Source organism: Diadema setosum, chromosome 8 (genome assembly GCF_964275005.1).
Source record: "Diadema setosum chromosome 8, eeDiaSeto1, whole genome shotgun sequence".
NCBI lineage: Eukaryota > Metazoa > Echinodermata > Echinoidea > Diadematoida > Diadematidae > Diadema > Diadema setosum.
Genome location: NC_092692.1, coordinates 22,246,542 through 22,261,569, shown reverse-complemented (window position 1 = coordinate 22,261,569; position 15,028 = coordinate 22,246,542). Strand labels below are relative to the sequence as shown.

The following is a 15,028-nucleotide window of genomic DNA, read 5'->3' as shown; positions in this document are numbered from 1 at the left end:
TGATACACTGGACAGCAATTTGCTGGTTGTTTGGGACAATTGGTAACAATCTCACAGGCAATCAATTTACATTAAACATACATTACCATAGTACTCACTATCTCAACATCAGCATGCCAACAAGGTGCAACTTTTGGAAAGAAGGTACACATATGACATAGTAATTAACATTGTTGTTCTTACAACAAATATTCACACACTGATAGACTTTTACATATGGTACCAGGAAATATCAATAAATTATCTGGTGGGTGATGTAGACACTATACTTTGTTTCAAATAAAAACATATCTAATCCTCAATCTTTGAGACTGCTGTTATCTTCCTTTTTTCTTCTGCTGCTTCAAGAGTTTTCTGTGTTTTTCAATCATCTCTCCAAGAATCCCCAACACATCCTCAAATCCTTCCCCCGTCAGGGCACAGCCAGAGACGATCTGCACAGTGCGCTGCTGCGCACGCAGCTCAGCGATGCTGAGGGCATCTTCAATGAAGCCCAACCCTACAGCTTCCCTTAGGTCCTGCTTGTTAGCAATGAGAAGGACAGGTACTCCCTTGGTCTCTTGTAGTTGGGTCACTTTAAACAACTCACATCTTGCTTCATCCATTCGGTCTTTGTCAGTGCTATCCACCACAAAGACAATCCCATCAGCTGCCCTGGCGTAGGACTTCCACAGCGGTCGAAGTTTCTCTGCGCCTCCTGCATCCCAGAACTTGAAAGTGGTCCCCTTTGCACTGCCGGTCTTACACTTTATCTTTTCTGTGTTGAAGCTGATTGTCGGCACAGTGTTCACATATTCGTCCAGCTTCAGTCTGTACAGCACAGACGTTTTTCCTGACCAGTCCAGGCCAAGAATAGCCACATGATAGCCATTTGCAAGCAGACTACCAAATATATTAGCCATGTTGATTTCACTGCACTCTTGCTGGCAGATTAATTACCATCCTTGACAACTGCTGACAAAAACAGAAATGCTGTAAATTTACAATGGTTGAATAGGAAAATAAACTCGGACTTCTTCAAAGAACTTTAAGCGTTTAATGGAATTGTTGAGAAAATGCAGTCCTTAGAGTTGGGCATCCACAGTGCTAAACTTCCTTGTATTTAATCCATCAGAAATCTCCAACAAACTTCATATGATGCAGAGTAACTTCGTCCAACAGAGAGTGAGGTAGCAAAATTATTGAGTCCAGCGTCGGTGCAGCGAGTTCATTCTCATACCATATGAAGTATTATATACTATTACAAAATGTAATGGGCCTACAGCTAGCTACAGCAGTGCCAGTGTAGATGATGTTCTTGTATGTGAGAAAAATGCAGTCCTTCAGAGTTCAAAAGCTGAATACAAAGCTTACACAACGCAGATTGGAATGAGCACGTAGAACGTTTGGCATTGCTTGGCCGAGTTGCTACCGGTATTTACCTCCGTGGTAGACCCTAGCCCTAATCTGTTTTGACTCTCTTTTCACGTAATCGCACACAAAGCTCAGACTCGGAGGGCATCGTCTTTACAATGTAAAGTACGGGTTCTTTGTCGCAGAAAATTCAGTCTGATGCCCGCGATCTGTGGACCAGTGCAGTGGTAGTGAATAATAGTGTAGTGGGCACGAATTTAGTATTGTTCTTCTCACAATCCGATTCGTTGGTTTCCAAAGAAGGACAAGACTCTTGTATCCAAACCGTGTTTCTCAGCAGCAGCGTACATCCTCTCCGTCTTGTAACTTCATCATCCTGCCTGTCAGTAAAGGACACAGGCAGAAAGAGGATTATCTGAAACACTGAATTGTGAGTGCACGCGTAGCTAGCTAGACTAGCAGTGTCTGAAAATCCGCACCGAGCGCGAGCCCGGGCGGCAAGGTTGCGACAAGGATCACGACGTCACTCTCGGTTGCTGTGGAAGCCAGACGCCACAATTTCCGCGATCAGATCGGCGCTTAGGTTCCGCTTTACCGCGTTGTAAATCTTGATATTTCCATCTTCATAAGATGACAGCACAATTCTGAAAGCGTTGAAAATACGAGGTGATAATATGAGGAATGTGTTATCGAGGGATATTCCGGTTTTATAACAACCCGGCCGTACATTATAGTTGTCTCGCACATCTTAAGCTGCCTCGAGTACTGTATACCACTGGACTTTATAATTTGATAATAGCCACCACTAGCACTGGAACTAACAGTAGATCGTCATCTAGTAGCTTGGGATAGGGCCAGAGCGTTATAGTAAAGACCTTAGCCTTAATGATAATGGTCTTAATCTAATTGAGTTATGTAAGAACTTTGACATTAAAGTAGTTAATGGTAGGTTTGGTAGTGACTTGGGGATAGGAGAATTTACATGCCAAAATGCGAAAGGCTCTAGTGTGGTTGATTATGACGTACTTGTTTCCTCCCTATAGTATTATGCCGAAGATTACCGATTTCCGTGTACACCCCTTTCCTTATTAGATAAATGCTTGTCTGATGCTCATGGAGGTATTTCTGTTCAACTCACTTTTGATGCTGTTCATCCAAGTGATGCACGCCATGACAGGCTTCCTCCTATGGAAAATTTTGTTCTATTGTTGATGATGGTATATATGAACCTTTGAAAATGTCATGGAAAAAAGAAGTTGAAACTGCTTATCTTAATGCTTTCGATACTGATGCAATTAATGATGTGAATAGTAAGATTGCTACTTTTGATGCCGAAGCAATTTCTCAGTGTGATATGGGTGATATGGTTAATGACTTGAATAGACTGTTAATTGATCCTGCTAAGTCAATTGGGATTTGTAAGAAAGGACGTTCGGTTATTAATGTTTGTAGACGCAATACTCATTAAGTAAAACTGATAAGCCTTGGTTTGATAAAGCTTGTGAAACTCGTAGAAAAGAATATCTTAAAGAAAAGCACAGGCTGCAGAAGTTGAACTCTGTGGATGCAAAGTTAGAACTTAGGAAGTTAGCAAAAACTTACAAACGTTTTATTAGGGCAAAATCAAGGGCGTATAATAAAGAGTTTCATAAATCACTGCGAAACTTGAAAAATTCCAATCCCAAGAAATATTGGAAACTGTTAGATGATGCTTGTAAATCGCCAGAGAAAGGTAGTAACATTCCGTTAAATGCATTTATGACGCATTTTAAGAATTTGAGTATGAAACTAGAAGACTTGAATTCAAATGAAATTGATGTTGATCCTTCTGTTGTAGATCATTCCACAAATGAGGCTATCAATAAAGACTTTACCTATGAAGAGGTCATTCTTGTTATTAGAAAATTAAGGAATAATAAGGCTAGTGGGATTGATAATGTTATTAATGAACAACTGAAAAATTGCCCTGGTTCTTCCGTGAATTTGTTGGTTAGAGTACTTTATTCAGGAGTTGTACCTTCTGTTTGGTGTCTAGGTATGATTAAGCCCCTATACAAAAAGAAAGGTTCTGCTGATGATCCGGACAAGAGGAATCACCCTTTTGAGCTGTGTTGGTAATTGTTTACAGCATGCATTAATGCTCGGTTTTCACTTTACCTAGAGTGTGCAGGTATTTTAGGAAGCGAACAGGCTGGTTTTAGAGATGGACATAGTACCCTTGATCATAATTATCTTTACTTTGCATGGTCTAATTGAATTGTATTTAAACCGTAGAAAAAGTGTGCTTTTGTTGACTATAAGCAGGCCTTTGACCTTGTAGATAGGTTTAGTTTATGGTCAAAATTGATATCATCAGGGATTAATGGGAAAATCATTAATGTTGTTTGTAATATGTATATACAAGAATGCAAAATCCTGTGTGTAAAATTCGGTCGTCTGAGTTTTTTGTTTGTAACATCGGTGTACGCCAAGGAGAAAATTTATCTCCCCTTTTGTTATTACTTTATCTTAATGATTTTGAATATTTTGTTAGTAAACATTATAAAGGGCTAGATATGTGCTCCTCTGCAATAAGGGAGCATTTAAGTGATGAGGATGTTGAGGTCTTTTTGCGTCTGTATGTATTATTATACGCTGATGACACTGATTTGCTGAGTCTGCTGAGGAGCTCCAGTGTGCTTTATCAGCTGTTCACCAATACTGTGATTATGGAAACTCACTGTAAACACAAGTAAAACCGAAGTGGTTATTTTTTCCAGAGGTCGTGTTCGTAGGTTTCCTCAGTTTATGTTTGGGGAAAGTTCTCTTGACGTTGTATATGATTACACTATACCTTGGGGTTATTTTTTATCGTAATGGCTCTTTCAATAAAGCAATGAAAAAAAAAACAGATTAATCAAGCACGTAGAGCTATGTTCCATTTGAAAAGCAAAGTCAGGAAACTATCCTTGCCAGTCGATGTGCAATGTGAGCTGTTTGATATCCTTGTTGCTCCAATTTTACTGTATGGAAGTGAGGTTTGGGGTCATGAAAATTTAGAATGTATTGAAATGTTTTATACGAAATTTCTTAAGAGTCTTTTAGGATTGAAGCATGGAACAGCTAACTGTATTCCGTTTGGTGAGCTCGGGAGGGTAAGCCTGACTTACAACATTGAGAGATTAAATGGAAATGTAAATGGGAGATCGAAACTGTCTTGTATTATTTATAACCTTTTACGTCAATTGCACGATAAAGAAATCTTTAGGTCAAAGTGGATAGTAAAGGTGAAAGATATTCTCGACAAATGCGGTATGTCTAATATTTGGTCCGATCGAGCCATTATCCTCAATCTAAAATGGGTTGAATCAGCCGTCAGTCTTCGTTTAAATGATATTGGTCAGCAGAAATGGTGTGCGGAAGTAAATAGAAACCGCCTTTGCACTAACTATAGGATATTTAAAGAAAGCTACATTTTTTAGGAATATTTGATTGAACTTGATTATTTGGAACGGTTAGCGTTATGTAGATTTAGATGTGGAAATCACGTATTACCTGTTAGTGAGGGACGTTATCTCCCTAATCAAGAAGTTAAATCCTGCACCTTGTGTCAAATGAATGATCCAGGTGACGAGTTTCATTTTTTGTTTAAATGTCCGTTCTTTGAAACAGATCGGAAAGTTTTAATTAAGACCTATTATGCTCGCCGACCGAATGTCTTGAAAATGAAGCAGCTTTTTAATTTTAAGAACATAAGAGTTTTAAAGACATTGTCACGTTTCTGTCAGATCATAATGGCCAGATTTTGATGTCTCGTCATTATTTTCCTTTTACATTGTATATATTGTAAGATACTACTGCCACTGTTTGCCATTATGTACCGATTGTTTCACTTATTCGATCGTTGTTTGTTAACTGTCGTTGTTTGCCTTATGAAGTTCATGATATGTACATAGTATAATATAGTATGCTTTTTGTATTACATCTTTATTTATGGCTTTGTTTTGCCATAAAACTGTTACCTGTTTGTTATTCTTCCATGCCTCCTGGCGGGGCCGTTCAAGAATAAAATTCATAGTCATTGTCATTGTCATTGTCATTGTAAAAACATACATGTACTAGTAACATGTGTTAGTCTCTTCCCACTTCCTCCCTGGTTGAGTGAAACACGCGTACATTGTAGCGTCTAAGTGTTTACCAGTAGCTTTAGAGCGACGTTCTTGTTGAGGGGGGGGGGGGGGGGTGTACAAACGGTTCAAACGGAATGGAGGACCAACCGGCTTCCTCCGAGCTACTGTGGTGCTTCCCCCTGCAACGGTCACCTCATCCATCTGTATAAACTCGCTGGATCTGGCGGTATGTAGACCTATCTATCATCACTTCGACAAGATGAATACCATCAAAAGGCAAATTATCTAAGTGGTGATGCCGTTTTCATGAATTGAATAACCCATTCGCTTGGCTACGAAAGACCTGATATCAATAATTTTCAGCTCTCAAGGAAATGCCTTGACAGACGGGGGGCGTGGCTATGAGCGGCCTCATCAGCAGTGGCGGATCGTGTGGTGGTGGTGGTGGTAGGGGGAGGCATCGGGCGCCCTCTTTAATTTTATAAAGACCCCCCCCCCCCCCCTCCTTTAATGAATTCCTGGATCCACCCTTGATCAGCGCTGTATATGCCCCATAGAGCCTAACGGGAGTGAAGATCATAACAAAATGATAGGGTTGGGGAATAGGTGCAGCATCACGAAGTGATAGCGCGATCATCTATTTCCCATAAAAATTGTGAGAGAAACCATTGGAATTGGGCTACCTGCAAGTTCAAAAATTAATGTAGCGGTACGTTTTTGCATTTCTATAATGTAAGGACATACAATGCAGATGTCAGTAATGTTAGTGCGCGCATAATTTTGAATCATTTCACTTGATATAAAAGTTAATTCACAGATAATAAGCATATATTGTGAATCAAACGATAGAAGATTGTTCATGTTCTTTATTGACAGAATTTCTGAAAATAAACGTCTATTGTTGGTATCAAACGTTTGAAGTCTGACCGACAGGTGCAACATCCCTCTTCCAGATTAACGGCTGAGATACTTCATCTAACACGATTAGATGCTTGCTTGCCACCTCACCCCATCCGCATTTCAAGCCATCCTGTCTCATGCGCATATGCATAAAAGGACACAAATTTCTGTTATGCGAAAGACATGCCGTTTTGAGGTAAACAGATCATGAGCAAAAGTTTTATTGGCATTTTCATGGTTATTGGATACGTACTTTCAGTGGCGTACCGTGGGTCAAGACATTGGGGGGGGGGGCACCTCATGGCAGCAACATCAGAATTGCATAACGTAATAATTAAATGCGAGCGAGCGGAGCGAGCGAGCTTGAAAATTTTGACATTTTACAGTCCCCAAACTGCCGTTTGTAGCTATATATAATAATATATGTATGTATATATATACATATACAATATATATATATATATTTGCTTTGGAAATTAAGGGGGTTGCACCGGGCGCAACTGCTGGCAGTTGCTGGCAGTAACATCACGAGAATGGCATAACGATTAAATGCGAGCGAGTGAAACGAGCGAGCTTGAAAATTTTGACATTTTACAGTCCCCAAACTGCCGTTTGTAGCTATATTTTTCCGCTTTGGAAATTCAGGGGGGGGGGGGCGCACCGGGTGCAATTGCTGGCAATTACTGGCAGTAATATCAGGAGAATGGCATATAACGGTTAAATGCGAGCGAGCGAAGCGAGCGAGCTTGAAAATTTTGAAATTTTATGTTCCCAAAACTGCCGTTTTTAGGTATATTTTTTCGCTTTGGAAATTACGGGGAGGGGGTGCATCGGGCGCAACTACTGGCAATTACTGACAGCAATATCAGGAGAATTGCATAGCGATTAAATGCGAGCGAGCGAAGCGAGCGAGCTTGAAAATTTTGACATTTTACAGTCCCAAAACTGCCGTTTGTAGCTATATTTTTTTCGCTTTGGAAATTAAGGGGAGGGGGTGCATCGGGCGCAACTGCTGGCAATTACTTACAGCAACATCAGGAGAATTGCATAACGATTAAATGCGAGCGAGCGAGCTTGAAAATTTTGACATTTTACAGTCCCCAAACTGCCGTTTGTAGCTATATTTTTTCGCTTTGGAAATTAAGGGGAGGGGACGTACCGGGCGCAACTGCTGGCAATTACTGACAGCAGCATCAGAAGAATTGCATAACGATTAAATGCGAGCGAGCGAAGCGAGCGAGCTTGAAAATTTTGACATTTTACAGTCCAAATTGTAGCTACATATATATTTTTTTCGCTTTGGAGGGAGGGGGCGCCCGGTGCGCCCCCTGGATCCGCCACTGGTAGTCAAGGGTGTCGGTTTATGTTTATGATTGGGGGAGGTATGACCAGCGAGGGAGCGTCGAAGTGACCAAGCGGGAGAAGGATGTCCAAAATCTGCACTTTATATAGAGCATCTGGTGTTTGTGAGTGTGTGTGTTTCATATAGATGGAAAAGTTAGGAAATAGCCAAGGTCAAGTCTTATTATTGGCAATGCAAGGCATTTTGATATAGACTAGTATGTAAAGCAACACTGCAAAATCAATGATCAAGCTTAATGTGTACAACCTATCAAACATCATTGCGCAACATTGCAGCGACTCTTTTTACCATTCCGATGTTCTGAGTACACTGCGCACATCCATGCTTGTATTCAAAATGCCAACCAGGAATCACACTGAATCACAATCTTTTGTCGTCTCCGGGCTTTTTGAACAATGTTTCACTATAATACCTCTTTAATTATATGGTTAAAAGAAATCTTAGAAAAATATCTTTTTTCTTGATCATCCTTTCATGTCGATTTCAAAAGCAGTTTACTTAACCCTTGAATTACCATTTTAGTAGGGTTTTTTTTTTCTTTTTTCCTTCTTTTTTTTTCTTTTTTTTTTTTTACCAGCGGATTGGGGGGGCACGTGCCCCCCCCCCCCATGCCCCCCGTAGTTACGCCACTGCGTACTTTATTTGATCTTTTACTTTTGTTTTGTGACGTTTTGAGTTTGACTTTTTTTCTATGAAGCACATAAATGAGTCTGAATGAATGAGCGGATTGGAAACATAATTACATTTTAAACGATTGGTTACAAAAACTCTTAGAATATATATTTAACACCTTGATTTTGATAACAATAATATGTTCTGATGAACTCGTTATAGTCCTCGGTATAGTTCTCAAAGACGAAAATGCATGGCATTACATGATTAGCATCTGACCAACTTCTGACCTACAGACTATTGCCGTGGTATCTTGCTGGATTAAGATTTTAAAATTCTGCTGAGTATAATGTTCGCGAGTGTTTTATTGTATGCAGCCGAAACGTGTGTTTGTGCAAATACTAGTAAGAGGACTGATGTTGATGTTATTATGATTCCCATCAATTGAGCAAATTAAAATGTTTCAAAACTTACATCGCGTTCAGTGATTTAGGAACTCCAACTGCTTCTCGCACAAACGCTTCAGAATAATTTCAGACACCCTTTTAAATTTTCGTGTATTTATTTCACCTCAAAAGATAAAGTGAACATTTGTGTCCATGTTAAAACGAGATTTGCCAGGCCCCGACAACATGTTTTTAGCAAATTTACGATATTATTGTGATTCAGATCGATATAAGCACTGTTTTGAGAAATGATATCATATGTGAGAATTATTAATATTTTCTGTTGCATTTGGTCTGATTTTAATCAATATTCAGTTTTCTGTATATGTCTAACTGTTTTTATGAGCATAGTGTGAAGTTTCGCTTTACACTCGAGTTTTCTACCTACTGGAGTATTCCCTAGTCTCTACATTCTTTTCTGTTTTCGAGAGTTAAAGATTCAACGTCTACCAGCTTCCATATCTCGAATCAGAGACAGGACATCAATGTATACGTAGCCACCTGTATTACAATTTCCGCGTCGTTTTGCGTGCAGTTTCAATTCAATTTCAATTTACCTTTGTATTTCTCGATAAAAAAAAAAATTGCATGAAAACACATGACATGATAACGGATATTCACCTCGGGATATACAGTAAAATACCAGTAACATAGAATATGGTGGTCAATGTAATATGTCAAAGTTTAAATCCCAGTAAAAGCTAGGGCAATACGAAGGAACCATACTTAAAAGCATAGAAATTTAGTGTGAGGAACAAGGTAAGAGGCATCGGTACAACTTAGAACCGAACTAAGGGGAAAAAGGACAATACTTGGGGTGTAATAGAAAATTCTTTTCAGATACATTTCAGTAGAAGAACCATTAAACCACATGATGCTGCTGACAAATGAACGGTTGTTATAGCGATATTGACGGTTGTGTAATAGCGCGATTGAGACATTCGTATACATTGGGGTCCCCTCAGAAGATACTGTTGATGTTGGGAAAAGAAAAAATGAAAGAAGAAGAAGAAGAAGAAGAGCAAGAAGAAGAAGAAGAACAGTGAAGAAGAAAACTTGTATCAGCAATTCAACGGTGATCTAGGCCTGCCAGTCAGTTAGTTGCAAAGTCAGCTGCTGTTTTGTTTTGTTTTGCTTTGCTTTTCAAAGATTTAGTCTGATAACATTGTATAATACATTGTTGCTGTTGTTTTTATTTGACAGCACGTTTCATCGTTACCCTGGTGATTATATCATCCCTTATAGTCGGGTACCTAAGGGGGGGGGGGGGGGGTCCCCGTGCACCCCCCCCCCCCGGACTCCTCGAAACTTACATTTTCAGGATCCTCATGACATACCAAAACATAATCAAGATGTTAACAGGAACGAAAAGTGGCTGTTCTAGGTGAAATTTAATGTATTCTATTGTTTTTCATAATTTCTTATGTATTTCTTTGTTTTTCAACTTTTTCAACTTTTGTTTTTTCTTTGTTTTTCTATTGGAAATTGTCACTGATCACTTTCTACCATAATTAGCACAAAACTAATCAATGAAAGTGATTAATTGTAAAAATAATCAGGTTTTCATGACTTTCATGACAGAGCACCTGTTTTCCATAGGAAATGTACACAAAAGCACAAAATATAATTGTGCCCGTTTTGGGACGACATTCCGTTACAAAAATGGGCGTGACTTCGCAAAAGTATGCGGGGAAGTTGCAAATTTGGTCTCAAAAGTTGCGTGAGACTTGAACAAAACAAAGTCAAGTAAGTTTTGAGGAGTCCTGGGGGTGCCTGGTGACCCCCCCCCCCCTTAGGTACCCTACTATGTAGGCCCTACATGTAAGCACATATATATTACATACATACATAAGGACGGGGGGGGGGGGGGGGATCCGCCACCCCTCCCCCCCGAAAGTTTCGCACCATAAATCTGTCGCGAGGCTTCTTGACTTTGTTTGGTCAAGTCTCGCACAACTTTTGAGACCAAATTTGCAACATCCGCGTATACTTTTGCGAAGTCACGCCCATTATTGTAACGGTATGTCTCCCCAAAACGGGCACAATTTTGTGATTTTGTGTACATTTCCTATGGAAAACAGGTGCTCTGTCATGAAGGTCATGAAAACCTGATTATTTTTACAATTAATCACTTTCATTGATTAGTTTTGTGCTAATTATGGTAGAAAAGTGGTCAGTGACAATTTCCAATAGAAAAACAAAGAAAAAACAAAAGTTGAAAAAGTTGAAAAACAAAAAAATACATAAGAAATTATGAAAAACAATAGAATACATTAAATTTCACCTAGAACAGCCACTTTTCGTTCCTGTTAACATCTTGATTATGTTTTGGTATGTCATGAGGATCCTGAAAATGTAAGTTTCGAGGAGTCCGGGGGGGGGGGGTGCACGGTGACCCCCCCTTAGGTACCCGACTATTACTTATACTATGGACCTGTTACACATAATGGTATGGACCATGAACGGAGGTCTTTCTTTGATCCAATGTTCACCACCGCCACCTGATTATGTGCATCTTAATGAGTATACATTCAGACGTTTGGACAATGTCGATTGTGTAATTGGGCATCATCACTGACAAAAGAATCGTTTCCCTCATTTCAGTCTTGTTTCGCTGATGTGCCTTTTTTTTCAGACGGAAATGTCTTTGAATGAAATACAGATGACGAGGAGCAGCAAAACCTGAGAACATGACAAATTTTGTGTCAAAAGATGGGTAATTGCTGATTCGCACATTTTTCGCACAAGCATTTCAAGACCTTGCCTAATGGCAAGATATGCCTGTTCTCTATATACATATACCATTACCATCCTTTTTTGCTCTGGAATAAGCTGCGGAAAAGTGAAATATTGAGATCACAAATGACAATCATTCCGCCAAAATGTAAGCTTTCTTTTAAAAACTGCCTACTTCTCCAAAGCGAAATTGTTTGAGGCATGATTTCCTAACATAGCCTACACCACAACTGCACATTCACTTTACTTGATTTTTGTGAGTTATTTTCTTCTGTGCATATAGTCTTAGATTTATCGCATCTCCGTCTTGTTCTTCTCCCGGCTTGCTGGCGGTGACGATGATGGGATCAAAGCAGTGAAGCATGTTAAAAATGTCTTTGTGGCGCTTTTGAGATGTACAGGTGCATGAATTAATTAACGTTACGATGAATGTCCTTGTATATTAGGTCTATGCTTTTACACAACACTTTCATGTAAATTTGTTCGTGAGATATAAGCCTACTTTAGGAGAGAACGCCGGTCACACTGGAATAAGAGATTATTCTGCTTACTTCGAGTTGTTGACTTCATCAAATATTTATCTGTCTTAACATATGGAAAAAAGAAATACCCCAATGGGCATAATGCTCACTCAAGTTAATCATCAGTGATATTGTTCCGTTGCTTCTTACGTAAATAAATGGCGATTTGGCCACTTCCTGGATTGTTCCATGAACTTTGGGTATTGATATTTTTCTGTCCGAATAGTCCTAGTGGATTTCAAATCGCTTTAGCTGATGCAGCATGTAACCACAGTAAAGCCTCCAAATTGTGAGGTGAGCCGCACGTACACAGTGAATCTTAAAAGAGATACAGTAATTATCGCGATTTTTTTTTCTTTTTACAAGAAGTGTTTTGCATGGTCACTGATAAGAATTGAGCAATCAGTTAGAGTGGTATCTCACTGAGCGGACAATGTTTGCTAACGTAGCGAATTCTAGCAAAATGCAGCGTTTCGCCAGGGTTCGTTAACAGTTGCAATCAAATTCGTTAACAATTGCAATCAAATTCGCAAACAGTTTTTATTGTCTTGAACAGTTTTTCTTGTCTATTTGCGAGTTTTTATCGTCGCTGAGACAAGAAAAACTGTAATTTACGACAATGAAAACTGTTTTCTGAATTTGGTTGCAATTGTTTACGAATTTGATTGCAACTGTTAACGAACCTTGATTCCCTAGAATTCGCTACTCTCGCTAACATTCGCAGCTAAGAGAGATACCCCTTTAAATGGTATGTGATTGTTTTTTCCACGTGCAGAAGTGCATGGTCGAATTTCGGCTTTATACGTTGAACCTTTAAGATTTTCTCTTTTTTTTTTCCAGTCCAAGCTTTGTTGCCCAACTTTTATTTTTCTTTTCTTTCTTTAGTTCTTTTTTTCTTTCATTCTTGTTTTTTCCCCAGCCAGAGACGAGAAATCAAGAAACTTTACATGTTTATAATGTATAATACAACTGTGAAGCCTCTCCGTTATTTTTGTAAACAAAAATAGTACTAATAGCTTCGCTGTTCGCGACGCTTGACATACTTCCTGTTGTTAGCGAAAGAGGCTTGTTCCGTCATTTCACATACAGACTAGAGGAATGCCTGCTCGGATTAATAGTGTTTGAATGGGATTGCGTCACTATTCAATAGCTCGTGACCAGAATAAGAGAGCGATGACGTAAAAGCCAAAGAAGGTAATCCCCTTGAAGGAATCAGCTCTTCGGAATCTGCAAGTGATTCTTAAACAGATTGTTGCTTTTTGTAAGCCCCGTACAATGGAGCTGGACTGATACTACAACTTGCAACGAAGCAGTGATCCTCCCTAGAAATTCATAAATACATATGTACCTTGAAAAAATAGGTCTTCAAGACTCACTGGAAATTAATGTTGCCATCTACACAACGGATATTTTTTAATCCATATCTCATGTTAAAAATCATGATTGGTTAGGTTTGGCTCTCTTTAGACAAAATGAGAGCCTACTTTTCACCACAACCATTTCATTAAAAATATCTGTTCATTCTATCCTTATCACATTATACATCTTGTGTTACTGATGAAAATTGCTGATGTCACAGCCGAGAAGTGTATGCCATTTCAAGGCAAAGTTCAATGACCTTGCACCTTTGACCTCAAGGGATTTTGACCAGAATCTAATTAGCCCATCTCCATCCCACGTAGCATATATACCTAGACTAGGATTATGTGCAAATAAAATCCAACCGGTCCCCCCTTCCCCCCCCCCCCTCCCCACCCCTTCAAATATGATCTTGGTGGGATCAGACGTACTGACGGCCACAAACAAAATGCCTCCCTCACCCTTCATGGTGGAGGCATAAATATGCAAGGTTTTATGTTGCTCTGGAAAGACATTATACTTTTATATTACTTTTTAATATAGCTTTTACCAAACAATGAGATGTAATTGTAATTACTGTGATAAATTCTTTAACCAGCCATGTAGGAGGATTACCACTAGCATTGGCAGTGCTTGCACCATTGAGTACCGGTACAAACATGCACACGTAATACTATATATTGGCCTGCATATCTTGGTTGAATTCCTAATTTCAAGAGTTTTGATAATTTCAAAGTTGAATTCATGTATTTTCTCTCCATTATTGCAATACAGCTGTATAAAAAGAATTTAACAGCACAGAAAGCGGATTTTATCAGTGCTTGCAACAGCTCAATGGTAGGCCTAACATATAGGAAATAAAAGTATTGTGGTTAAACGTACCTGGTAGTTTGCAATTTAAACAAACATATGGCTTGTTGATTACAAAATATTGAGTAGCTCTCCATTTACTACATAGTGATATAAAATGTCTTGAGGACAGCAGACTGTCCTTAATCAGATGCATGCACATTCTCTCATTTTATCACTGTTGTGCTGTAAGACAGTTTCACTCACATAACTAGCACTACCCATATGTAAAGCACGAATTGTTTTGCTGTTTCAAAAGATTATCCAAATTCTAGGTCACAACTAACAGCAGAGAATTACATAGCGCTGCTTAAAGAGTACCACCAGGTAAAGACTGTTTTTGCTCGCAGATACACTACTCAGGCATATCACAACTTTGTTTTCACCTAAAAAATGCTGGAATATGTAAAACATTTGTGCACTCTTTTGTTGGTCAGTTGCTGTGTAAGAATACATAATCCATGCAATCAATATTAATGTGGAGTGATATATCGCTGACCCCTGCATGCACCAAGTCTCAACCATTGTGCATGCATGTGTGAAAATATAGCTTGTTACACCTACAGGAAAAGTGGAAATTTTCGCGGTGTTAAGATTTTTGTGCATTTCGCGCAACCTGAAACTTGCGCAAATATAAAAGCATGCAAATATTTTTGCTTGCCATATGTTCCAGTAGTTGCTGTCTTGATTCCGCAGAATTAAAAGCATGTGAGACTCTTCTTACTTGGCCAAGGTGAATAATTAGTCGTGCGACAATATCCACACTTGCAATACTGTATG

The 15,028-nt window shown here is 39.1% G+C and overlaps 1 protein-coding gene across 1 annotated transcript; it reads right to left on the bottom strand.

Moving 5' to 3' along the window:
• Window positions 1-311: 311 nt before the first annotated feature.
• On the bottom strand, window positions 312-1,039 carry LOC140231845 (ADP-ribosylation factor-like protein 4A). The gene has a single exon (XM_072311997.1). The coding sequence runs from the start codon at window positions 900-902 to the stop codon at window positions 318-320; it is 585 nt and encodes a 194-aa protein (XP_072168098.1). The 5' UTR covers window positions 903-1,039; the 3' UTR covers window positions 312-317.
• Between the last annotated feature and the right edge of the window lie 13,989 nt (window positions 1,040-15,028).